We start from the raw sequence: 12821 nt of genomic DNA, 5'->3' as shown, positions 1-12821 counted from the left end.
AACAGGTTGCTCCTTTGATTTAATACCTTAGAATTAGCATAGATTATTAAAACTAGAAAATATTTTGATTATTTTATAGAAGAAATTAAACTAAGGAACTTGCTCTAGATGGAGACTCTAGAACCAGATGTTTGGTCCAGCATTCATTCCACTGAGGTTCAATTGTGAAATTTGGTTCCTTTTTAAAAATGTACTTTTGCTGGTTTGGAAAGTTTTTTTCTACTTATTTCTTTTCGTTTTAAAAAGATTTTACTGTCTTCAGTGACTTTCTACCTGTTTTGCAATTGTGCCTTTTCTTATGCCATGGGCGCTCTGTGCCTTGGAATGTTTTCTTCCTCCATGCTTTCTGCCTGTTTGTAAAATGCAATAGAATTTTCTGGATGAAATATGACTTCCTTCTTGAGTATTGAATTTTTCTTTGATTTTGGTCTCTTGGAGTTAAAACCTAATTAAGAGATAGCTATTGTCTAGAGACTTTATTCTTCCTACATGTCAGTGGTTCTTTGTACTATATATAATACTTGAAGTTGGGATGTTAGAAAAATTTAGCTCTTACCATTAGATGAATGTTCCATTTGTTGAATAGTTATGTTACCCTATATACTATATTAATTCATTTTTTAATATAAATTTATTTATGTATATATGTATGTATGTATGTATGTATGTATGTATGTATATCTGCGTTGGGTCCTCGTTGCTGCGTGCAGGCTTTCTCTAGTTGTGGTGAGCGGGGGCTGTTCTTCGTTGAGGTGCACAGGCTTCTCATTGCAGTGGCTTCTCCTGTGGCGGAGCACGGGCTCTAGGCACCTGGGCTTCAGTAGTTGTGGCTTGCAGGCTCTAGAGCACAGGCTCAATGGTTGTGGCGTGCAGGCTTAGTTGCTCCGTGGCATGTGGGAACTTCCGGGGCCAGGGCTCGAATCCGTGTCCCCTGCATTGACAGGCGGATTGTCAACCACTGTGCCACCAGGGAAGACCCTATATTAATTCTTCTGTTTGCTTTACTAATTAAATAACTTAAGGCCAAAGCCTTATCTCTCATAGATATGCTCCATTATTTTATAGGTTAGTACTAAGAATGCTAGCTTTATTTTCAGATTCTAGCCCCATTTAATTAATTATATGACTTTGTGTAAGTTTCTTGATTCCTAGGTGATTTTATTCACTTGTAAAATTATCATAATGGTTCTTATGTGCAAATAATACATGCAAGAGTGGTTAGAATAGGGCGTGGCACATATTGAACACTTAAATATTTGTTGAATGAGTAATGTAATCTTTTATGGGAACGTGTGCTGATTAAACAGATAAAAATATACAGATAGTGACTAGTATATGTGCCATAAAGTTAGAGATTGAACATGTTAATAGTGTTTTATTTAATGAATTTCAATAAGCTGATAGAGAGGAAATTGAAAATCCTTAGAACATTTTTTGTTTCCTGTTGATTATTTTGTTTGTATTTCAAGGCTCTTCATCAGTTACCTGCTCTCTTAAAAAAAATCAGTTTGGAAAAAAAAATCAGTTTGGTATGTAAAGAATAAGCTATATAATGAGGAAGAAGAGCAGCTTATTTTGTCTATAAAACAAATCACTTATAAATGAATTTAAGATAAAAGTATTAGTTTTTTGGATGCCACACACGGACTATTACCACTGAAGCCAAATTAGTTGTTTTGGAAAAGCTATTGAAGTGATGGTAGGATTATTGTATGTAAACATAATTCACTCCTAGAGATAGAGTTAGTACTGGAGTTTTGTTATTCTTCCTAACCTTTTCTCTAAGGTTTGGGATTGAAGAAGAATAATTACTATACTAAATTTGCATCACTGTTATTTCTCACAATTTCATTTCTTGCGTAGTTCTTTACTGCTTTTATGATGTAATCCTCTTTATTGTTATTCCCATCATATTTTTCTGAGATTAAGCTTATTCTGAGGTCCTTTAGCATCTCCTAAAACGACCTGTACCATAATAACTTATATTTTTTCCTCTGACTTTGCTTGTATTTGAGTTTCTTTGGTCTAGAATGTTTTGTTACTAGTGCATCTTGTAATTTTGGGTAGTAAGTGCACTGACTTCACAGATCTCTCAGATTCTCAAAAAGGAATGTACTTCTTGCATTCTGCCTCTCAATCAGGTAACACTCAACACTGAAGGTAGCCCCAATCTTAGTTCTCCAAGCCTCCCAGGATCATAAAATTTGCTGGTTGAAGCGTCACAAAGGGGATCTCCTGCTTAATTGACAAGAGTAATGTAAAGGGGGAATTAGTGGAGGAACTTTTAACTACATTAATGTTAAAAATTGATTCCCTTCCTCTCCTGACTTCTTCTTACCAATGACCTTATCTGGGAAGATTTTCTTATTCCAGGGAGCTGCTTGTCATTTTGGTTTTTACTCTCTGACCTGTATTGAGTCTTTTTTATAATTTAATTTTTTTAACAAAAAAATTGTACACCTAGGCTCTATATACCTTAAGTATTTATAGCCTTTATTCTATGTGGTATTAATATTTAATAACTGGTATTGATAATACCTGATATAGCCGTAAATCGTTTTGGTAAGACATGAAGCAGAATCCATTGTCTTTTAATTGGGCTAAAATCTACATCGCTACTCCTGATAGCACATGGAAAGACAGAATTATTCTGTACCTGTTGTTTCCTTCACAGAGAGCTAGTGGCATCTGACAAAGAACCATGATACCTGGCTGAAACTCCAGGATGGAAGTAATGCACAAGTCACTTTATAAAAGCCAACACTGTAAATCGTATGTAATGGCTATATGCAAACTAGTGATCAAAGTTAATAATTTTAGAAGGGAAAAGTTTACAGTTAGCTTATAAGTGGCTGTGTAAACTGATGCAGTAGCTGTTTAGCAGCTTTCCAAATCCTTGGAAGTCCAGCGTGCCAGTAAGAGAGTCCTCATGAGCATTCCCACATCTGGCTCAAGTGACTTAGGGGGGATGAGAGCTAGAATCACATTCCTCTCCTCTCCCCAAGTCCTCATTCTAGTCAGTCAGACTTTTCTCAGCCCCTGCTACCACATTTCTGCCACATTTAATCACAAAATACTAGGTCTTAAATGTTCCAAGTGGCTTTTTTTTTTTTTTTTTAATTGTAAATACTGTCTTTACCAGAGCTGGCACTGTTTTGGAGATCCTCTGTGAGATCTCATCTTAACTGCCTGACTTACTTGCGAGAAAAAGAAAAGTGAGAGGCACTTCATTTTACATTGTAGTTCCTTAGTTTGAATATAAGCAGAGGTGTTGGTTCCTACAGTATAAATACTGTGTTTGCATTATTTGATACTGCTTCTCAGAATCTACTCTTGTTTAAATTTTTTTTTTTTTAAGATAGAGATGACTGAGGCAGTTTGACATTTAGAAGCTTAGTGAACGTTTTTGTGGCTGTCTCACCATTGCCCCCCCTTCCTCCCCAAAAACCCCCTAAATTCAGGTGTTCCATAGAAATAGTTTTAAAATTGGAAGTCATCCATGATATGTAAAAATGGTATTAGAGGAAAAATTTTAAGTAGTGTGATTTTGTAAGATTCTGGGAAAGAGTTTTTCTCAAGTTTATTTTAATAAATAACTATTAAAATTGTATTGGTGATGTTGAGCAGGAGAAATTCTTACAATATGATCCTGCCACTTTTATAACGTATAAATTTCTGGGGCTTCATTAGGTAATTTTATTGTAATACTAAGTTTAACTTCCCCTGAGCTTCAGACCCTTTTAAAATATATTTTTTTAATCTAAACATATTTTTCATTAAATTTAAGGATTTAAAATGTTTCTCTGTTTATTTTCTTTAAAATAATATGCATATAATCATTGCGTTTTGTTTAGGCTCTTTTTATTCAGATAAACAGCAAGAAAGCTCTTGAGTTAAAACTACATTTTCTAAACCATCTTTTACTTCCTTAGTATCTATTTGTTGATTTTACTCCCCCCAAATTTTATTCACCATAATATTTTTTATTACAAAAAGATTTTTAAATTACTTAGCATCAGGTAAAATTGATAATCCAAGAAGGTGTCTACCATATTCATTTTTTTGTGACTTTTTAATACTCCTGGGCACACCTTGTACAAATACCTCAGTTTGAGAGGCACTAGCTCATTGGATCAAGCGGACATTTCTTGGTATGAAATGAGGGATAAAAGACATACTTAAATACTAACCCAACTTTTAAAAATAGTTGTATTTGATAGACATGACTGTCACATTGCTAGGTAAGTTTTTAGACCACTTACTCTCAACCCCTAGACTCACCCTTTTTTTTGGATGAGCGCTGGTTGCAGAGGACACTGAGTAGCCCTGCTCTGGGCCATAATGGCTTACTTATTCTGTGATTATACTCTTCTTCATATTTGATGTCTTAAACATTTTATTTCCCCTCCCTAAAATGATTGCACATCCTCGTTTCCTAACTGCTGCATTCCTTCTGTTCCTTCTTGACAAGGCAAATATCCCTTCCCCAGGGAAGCCTGTCTTTACAGTGATCATCACCAGCAGAGCCAGACATTCCCTCTCTGTGCTTCCGTAGCCCCTTATTCACATATCTGTACTGTTAACGGTATACTTACCTCTCATTAGACTGTGAACTCTTTGAGGGCAAGGACTTTATTTCCCCTCTGGTCAAATACAGTGCCTAGCACCTAGCTGGTATCAGGAAATGCTTGCTTCAGTGAATGGATGAGTGGGCAGACAGGCTCTTTCTAATTAGTGTTTGATGTAATATAGCTTTGCCATTAGAAAGTATGACTTGCTGTGACCCCAGAGCGTTCAGCTGATGGCGGCCGCCTGACCCCTGCTCTCTAGCCACGCCTCCAGTCCAGGGTGGTACCGTGTGGAGCTCCTGTGGCAGTTGTGTTTGCTAGTACCTAATGTTTTAACTTATTTCTTTCAGGAATTGTTGGATAAGTATTTAATAGCCAATGCAACTAATCCAGAGAGTAAGGTCTTCTATCTGAAGATGAAGGGGGATTACTTCCGGTACCTTGCTGAAGTTGCTTGTGGTGATGATCGGAAACGTAAGTGTATTTGGTTTATGGGTAAAGCTACAATATAAAAGAGAGGGAGGATAAATTTATAATGTTACCTTACGTTCTCAAAAAACGAAAACATAGTTATGACTTTACATTATGTGCTCTTTATGAAAAATTAAACTCATAAACTCTCTGATTATAACCTGATAAGATATTATTAAAAACAGGCTTAATCTTTTAGGCTTTAGAATTTGGTTCACCATATTTTTAGCCCCAGAGTTCTTTGCATATGCTTTGGGTGATTCTGTTGTGTCACATGGTCTTCAGCATCTTGTATCTTGAAACTTAAGATAACTGGAAATTACATATAGACTAGAAACAGGACATTGTACTTTTTCTACTTGACGTATTAATTTATTAATTACTACCTATTTTGAGGGATCATAACATTGACTACTAATTACACATAACCAGATTTCTGAAGAGGAGAGGTGAGATGAGAGTATTATTGCTGGTATATAATTTATCACAGAAAACACAGCTATGGGGAAAAGAGTAACCTCATTTCCTAACTTGATTGTAAAACAGTCAAAGTAAATTTATTAGCAGTGAACTCGGTCTCCTGGAGTATTTGGTAGCTGAGTGTACGGTAGTATATTGTGTATGTGCCTGCTACTCAGTTTATGAAGCAAGTTCTGGGTAGAAGTATCACTTAAGTCCTTATTTTTTTTCCAGTAAGTTTATTATTTTCTTCCTCATTTTACCCTATCCTAAAAGGGCATGCCCCACAAACGGTTATTACAGCCTCCTCTTCCTCTCTCTCAGCGAGTTACTAAAAGTGAGACAGTTTTAGCATCCCCCAAATCAGTGTAATTTAAGATATAAAGAGAAAACTTTTGTACCTTGCTGTAATAGAATCTGTATACTAAACTGTTGTGTTATCAATATATAATTTCTGTTGCCATAATGATAAGCAAAATTGAATGTGACAGGTATTTGCACAGAACTGAACATTTAAACGTCAGCTAGTCAAGGGGATATCTTTGGGAGGTTGGGCCATAGCCCCAGCATTAATCTGATCTGACCCTTTCTGGCTCATTGGGATTTTCTCATCCTATACGTAGAACACTCCAGTAGTCTGGGATTTGTAAATAGTCTGTATTTACAGTCTAGATGCTGAGACGCTTTAGAACTCTCATTGTAATGCCTCCTTATGTGCTGGACACCAAGAGCTCCTTAGTTAAATGTGAGGGCCATACCAGCTATGTTTAGATCAGTGAATGTACCATTGAAGAAGAAGAAGGAAAGGCACATATTTGGGCTTTAAAGGGATAACTTGATTTCTGTTAGGTCAGTCCTTCTAGAGCTATAATGGGCCCAATGGCCTCATTCGGAAAACCTAACCTTTTCAAAACATGATATAATCAGATTAGTGTTGGTAGTTCTTCCTGAACATTTTGTTCAGGAAGGTGACATTTTTATTAAGCCAGTAATCAAACTCTGGTCAGAGCAGATTTTGATCTATATATCGGTGCTTTTATATTGCGTTTCACATAATACATCTTGATACCGAGGGTCAGTATTATTTCTACGGATGAGTCACAAAAATAGAGATTTTGGTGGTGATGATCTTTGTAAAATGTTTCCATTATTGTGGGAAGGGATATTGCAGCTGATTTTTTTCAAGTTTTATTGCGATATTATTGACATATATCAAATTGTTGTTAATTGCTGCATTTTCAGGTAATAAAATTAGAAGACATGAAAGAAGAAAAGTGTTTTAGCCCCAGAGATGGAAAAACCTGATATACTGTCTCATGGTTTTTTTATTAAGCTGATTATAAACAAGCACCATTATAAACTAGTTTTTTAATAGCCCAGTACAGGATAATGTTTTTGGTTTGCTACTGTGGTTTTAAACGAAGGCTACAGAGAGAAGTCTGGTTCTACCGAGTTAGTAGCATATGTTAAAGGTGTTACTGTATACTGGATGGATATTTTCAGTACCATGCTTTTTTATTTCGTTTTTTCCCTTCACAGAAACGATAGATAATTCCCAAGGAGCTTACCAAGAGGCTTTTGATATAAGCAAGAAAGAGATGCAACCCACACACCCAATCCGCCTGGGGCTGGCTCTTAACTTTTCTGTATTTTACTATGAGATCCTTAATAACCCAGAACTTGCCTGCACACTGGCTAAAACGGTAAGATGTGTGTCCAGAAATACCCTCTTTAGGTTATTTGAGATAGCAAGCATGTTAATGTCTAGGTATTTTACTTGAATATCCAGGGATGATTTCTACATTTATTTGGGTATCTCCTTTTTCTTACCATCATGACCACCTACCACTGTCCTTCTCAAGATCTTACTCTCCCAGCTATGGTTGTAAGCAGTAAGATCTGTCTAAAGAGCATATTGGTCAGAGTAATCAAAAAAGTATGAAAGAAATGTAAAGAATTGGAAAGTAATGCCTGCCAGGTTTGATCAGTAGAATCTCTGCATTCCTCAAAGTGTTTCAAAATGGAAGTGTTCAAAGGGGTTTTTGCAAATAAATACTAGTTCTTATTTGTAAAAAATATATTGGGCATAGCTACCGTGCTGTCTGTCCTGTGAAAGAACTAAGAAATGCTTGTTTACTGATTAAGTACGTATAACTTTATAAGTTTTAGTCATCCTCAAAAATTCTTAAGCTGAGAATCCGAGGAAGTGATTTCATTCAGTTTTGTTTTAAGTGATAATAGAACATAAAGTGGATGTTCATCTATTTTATAAAAATGGTTTGCGACTATAGAGTATCAGTTTGTGTCGATGTAAATATTGTTTACCATGGATATAAATATTTGTCAGGCTTTTGATGAGGCCATTGCAGAGCTTGATACACTGAATGAAGACTCATACAAAGACAGCACCCTCATCATGCAGTTGCTTAGAGACAACCTAACAGTGAGTTTTTCATTCTTTTAATTTTATTTCCTTTTCAGGAACAAAAGTATTAATATTTTATTCAGGCTCCCTGTGTTTTGGGGCAGCTATATTAGAGCTACACTTGCTCTTAGAAAATGAATATATAAAAATTACATAAAAATATTAAATACGTATTAGTATTTTGTATAGGACAACTGTTCTTTGTAGGCAGATTTTCAAGTTGAATAGGCATTTTATCAGACCTTCCTGAGAAAGTACTAAGATTTTAGGAACTCATAATATTAACATTATTGACTCTTTATTTCACTGGTATGAAGATGTTGATAAATTATGTTAATCTAGAGAGTTTGTCTTTTTTAATTTGTTTTTTCTTTTGTTTTTCTCCCTACCTCTTGTATAGACAGGGGATGGAGGAAAAAGTAATGGAGAAAAAAATACAGGTTGAGCTTTACTTAGCTTTTGTAGGTTCAAGTAAATTGGATATGTCAAAATCTTAGACAAAATGTGGAAGAAATACACCTTTTAATATAAATGTAGTTCTCCCGCCCCCTCCCCTGCCCCCCCCCCCAGTTTTGATGCTTCATCTTCTGCTAGATAAAAAAAATTTTAACATTAGCACCCTATCTGTTCAACTTTGCTGAACAGAGAAATTATGAAGACAGTTCATTCCCAGCCATTAGAAATCCCTCTGGTTGTGAGGTAACAATAGAAAAATGATCAGCATAAATAGCTTCTGTGGAAGAAAAACAAACTGAGCAATTAACCTCTTTCCAGATGCACCGTGGAGCTATCTTGTAACTAGTTCTGTTTTGTTTTCTCTCTCCCAGAGACAGTTCTTTGGGGATATTTGTTTTGTTTGTTTGTTTTTATTTTAGTATCTTAATAATGACTTAAAGGTTAAGACTTCAGCTCTGCTAAAATTGCCACTAGTGTCTTGGTGCTGGTCTAATAGAAATCCATTTTGTGAACTATTGTTATGCATAGTCAACAAATATTGACTATTCCCTTTTTCACTTCATTGTTCCATCCTAAAATTAGAGAGACTAACATCCTACCTAATTCAAGAACCGTATCTACATATCTTCATGCATACATGCTGCTTCCCTGTAACTTAACATCGTTCACTCCTGTTTAACTCTTTGCAGCATACAAAGTAAGCCTGCTTCTTTTTCTATATGATAGCCCTTCAGGTACTTGGCAATGGTGACTTTGACTATGGTCCCTGCCCAGCCCCAAAGAAAAATTTTTTTGGCCTTATTAATCTCATAAATTATATTTTAGTAGTGCTTTTAAAGAGAGCATTGGGCTGCCAGAAATTGAGAGAGCATTAAATTCTAAGGATGTTAGTTACCTTGTTTTCATCTGAGATTATAGTAAGCTTTGAAAACGTACTCAAATATTGTATATGTGTTTGCCATTTTGTAAATGCACAGTGAAAGGAATACAGGGGTACACTTTGGGAGGAGTTGATGAAATATAACTTCCAGTCTTAGTCATAATCTCTATTGTTTAATTTACTGCTCTAAGAATTACATTTTGATATTATAATAAGACTTGAAATAATTGATCTAGAAATAGTAACTTAATATGATTTTTTTTTTCTAGTTATGGACATCAGACAGTGCAGGAGAAGAATGTGATGCGGCAGAAGGGGCAGAGAACTAAGTGCATACAGGGTGTCATCCTTCTTCCCCTCAAGAAACCTTTTTACTCATCTCCATTCCTTATTCCATTTGGATTTCCTATAGCAAAGAAACCCATTCATGTGTATGGAATCAACTGTTTATAGTCTTTTCACACTGCAGCTTTGGGAAAACTCCATTCCTTGATTTGTGTTTGTCTTGGCCTTCCTGGTGTGCAGTTACTGCTGTAGAAAAGTATTAATAGCTTCATTTCATATAAACATAAGTAACTTCCAAACACTTATGTAGAGGACTAAAAATGTATCTGGTATTTAAGTAATCTGAACCAGTTCTGCAAGTGACTGTGTTTTGTATTACTGTGAAGATATGAAAATGTAGTTAATTACAATTTAAAGAGTGTTCTACATAACTTCTTAATTTCTACATTCCCTCCCTTACTCTTCTTCGGGGATTTTCTTTCAGTAAGCAACTTTTCCATCCTCTTAATATATTCCTTTTTGGTAGGAATCCAGAAGTATTAGATTGAATGGAAAAGCATTTGACATTTTGAGGCTGGGGGGTCACAAATTAAAATGCCTCCTGTATCATATATAATGGAGGTCTTGTGTATCTGTGACAACAGGGAGTTTCCTCATTCACTCTTCATTTGCTGCTGTTTAAGTTGACAACTTCCCTTCCCAATAAAAATTCACTTACACCTCCTGCCTTTGTAGTTCTGGTATTCACTTTACTATGTAATAGAAGTAGCATGTTGCTGCCAGAATACAAGCGTTGCTTTTGGCAAATGAAAGTGCATGTCATTTCTTAATACACTAGAAAGGGGAAATAAAGTACACAAGTCCAAGTCTAAAACTTTAGTACTTTTCCATGCAGATTTGTGCACATGTGAGAGGGTGTCCAGTTTGTCTAGTGATTGTTAGAGAGTTGGACCACTATTGTATGTTGCTAATAATCATCGACTGTAGTCCCAAAAAAGCGTTGTGAAAATGTTATGCCCTATGTAACAGCAGAGTAACGTAAAATAAAATTACATTTTATAAACCATTTACTATGGCTTTGTAACAATTACATACTCATATTTTAAGGGACAGGTGAATTTACTACTTTCTGAAGTTTACTGATACTTCCCTTTTGTCTCATGTAAAATGGAGTAGTGGTACCCATTTTTCTGCATTGTGATACACTTGTCTAGGGATGCCTGGACCTGTATAAAATTGGACTACGTTTCTTAAGAGTTAGTGTTTTACCTTAGATCAGTTTTGTGGACCCTCTCTTCCTTAGATGTAAATGATATTAGTTAACCGTTAAATGAAATAAAGTGGACATTTTAAAACTAGAAAAGTTAAAATTATGTGATTGTGAGTGCTTTGGCTGGTGTTAGAATTACGTTTCAGTGGATATTCAAACAGAATGTCAGAGTTTGAGTACCTTGTTTTCAGATAATTCTCTTTGTAAACACTCAGTTGTACCATTGGTGAGTTCAGAATAATTTTGGTTTTATAATATTGCCATGGCTATTATACTAGCCTGTCTTAGTATTGGCCTGAGAATTTATTTTAAAGTCAGAAAATAATCTGAAAAATTAAGCTGTGTAGGATTATCCTTTTTCTCCTAAAAGTGTGACTATGAAACAAGGTTTTGTTTGCACTTGATTTGTTTTCTGAGGGGAAATGAAAAGACAGAATTGAATGGGACTTGCAGAAATTATCCATTTAAATAAGATTCATAGAACTTCGGCCTGCCAAAATGTAAATCAGTAAGACAGTGCTTTTTTTTTTTTTTAATTAATTAATTTATTTATTTTCGTATTTTATTTTTGTCTGTGTTGGGTCTTCGTTTCTGTGCGAGGGCTTTCTCTAGTTGCGGCGAGCGGGGGCCACTCTTCATCGCGGTGCGCGGGCCTCTTCACTATCGCGGCCTCTCTTGTTGCGGAGCACAGGCTCCAGATGCGCAGGCTCAGTAGTTGTGGCTCACGGGCCTAGTCGCTCCGCGGCATGTGGGATCTTCCCAGACCAGGGCTCGAACCCGTGTCCCCTGCATTAGCAGGCAGATTCTCAACCACTGCGCCCCCAGGGAAGCCCAAGACAGTGCTTTTTAAATAAAAATTTCAGTAAACATTGAAAGAACATTGTGAATTAGGAGAAAAAATTATCAGTCCTAACAAACTTGTAAGTACTGAATAGAGTAATGACTACACTACTTTGGTGAGTTCTGAAAGTAGCCTTCTTTCTGAAAGAGCAGATTAGTCCCAGGTTATCTCCTTGCTTTAGGAGAGGTGAGCATCTTTCAAAGGGGGCCCAGCCTGTAGTATTATCTCTTTCTGACTCTCATTTTGGGGCCTCCTGTACTAGATGTAGAGGATATTTATAGAATACTGCTAAGAACTCAGTCGGGGTAGAGGGAGGGTTTAAACCCAGGTTTGAGCTTTCTAACTTTTATAATTACTTTCTGAGATAGTTTAGAAATTTTAAATGTTACACCTATTTTGTAGTTAGAACTTTTTAATTGGCAGTTTTCCCTTTAAAATGTCATTTAGGTTTTAATAACTGAAAATAACAGGAGGGTGGATTGCATCCTAACACTGATTATCCAAAATAGAAACATTAGGGATTTCTCTTCCAACATACAGTACATTCAGCCATGATTATTTGATCCGAGATTGGGAAAGAACAGTACATTTTTTTGGACGGGATTGGTAGACTACAGTCATGTCTATAACTTTAAATATTTGTCAGTAGAGACTATTAGTTTTTTAAAAATCATGAAAAACACTAGGAAGCCCATTTAAAGTGTGTAAAAATTCTAATAGAGTAAAATATTTTGAGATCAGAATTCTAGTCACTTATCTTTAAGTGGACTGATTTTTTTGTTTTGTTTTTGTGGAGTTGAGCCAAACATTCAAAAATATTTGAGGGCCTGTTTCAGGCACAAACGTGACAATTTTTGTTAAATTATGAGCCTGAGTTTATTTGGACTGGTTATAGATAGGTGTCATCTGATATGTTTAGGAAGACTCACTTTAAACTGATTAATAAGACAGTTATGTTGTATGTTTTATTCTGCCGAATATCATCTTCCCTTGTGTAATTTGTATTTCATCAGCTTTGCAAGAGGAGAGTTACCATTGTATATCATACATATTACTATTGAATTTTGAGGCCATCACAATTAAGTACCAGTATAAACCACCTGCCACAATAATGTTTTTTTTAACAGAAACCACTAACGTTTTTAAAAATTTATTTATTTATTTTT

At 35.6% G+C, this 12821-nt stretch overlaps 1 protein-coding gene across 1 annotated transcript in view; it reads left to right on the top strand.

The window, feature by feature from the left end:
- The window catches only part of YWHAQ (tyrosine 3-monooxygenase/tryptophan 5-monooxygenase activation protein theta), a 31324-nt gene extending 20714 nt beyond the window's left edge, over positions 1 to 10610 (top strand). Inside the window, exons 3-6 of the mRNA XM_068564001.1 lie at positions 4919 to 5042; positions 7038 to 7201; positions 7846 to 7941; positions 9529 to 10610. Of these exons, the coding sequence (XP_068420102.1) occupies positions 4919 to 5042; positions 7038 to 7201; positions 7846 to 7941; positions 9529 to 9588 (444 nt within the window). The 3' untranslated portion in view covers positions 9589 to 10610. The remainder of the gene's footprint in view (positions 1 to 4918; positions 5043 to 7037; positions 7202 to 7845; positions 7942 to 9528) is intronic.
- Positions 10611 to 12821: the final 2211 nt, after the last annotated feature.

This window comes from Eschrichtius robustus, chromosome 15 (genome assembly GCF_028021215.1).
Source record: "Eschrichtius robustus isolate mEscRob2 chromosome 15, mEscRob2.pri, whole genome shotgun sequence".
NCBI lineage: Eukaryota > Metazoa > Chordata > Mammalia > Artiodactyla > Eschrichtiidae > Eschrichtius > Eschrichtius robustus.
This window is presented reverse-complemented; position numbering and strand designations above follow the sequence as displayed.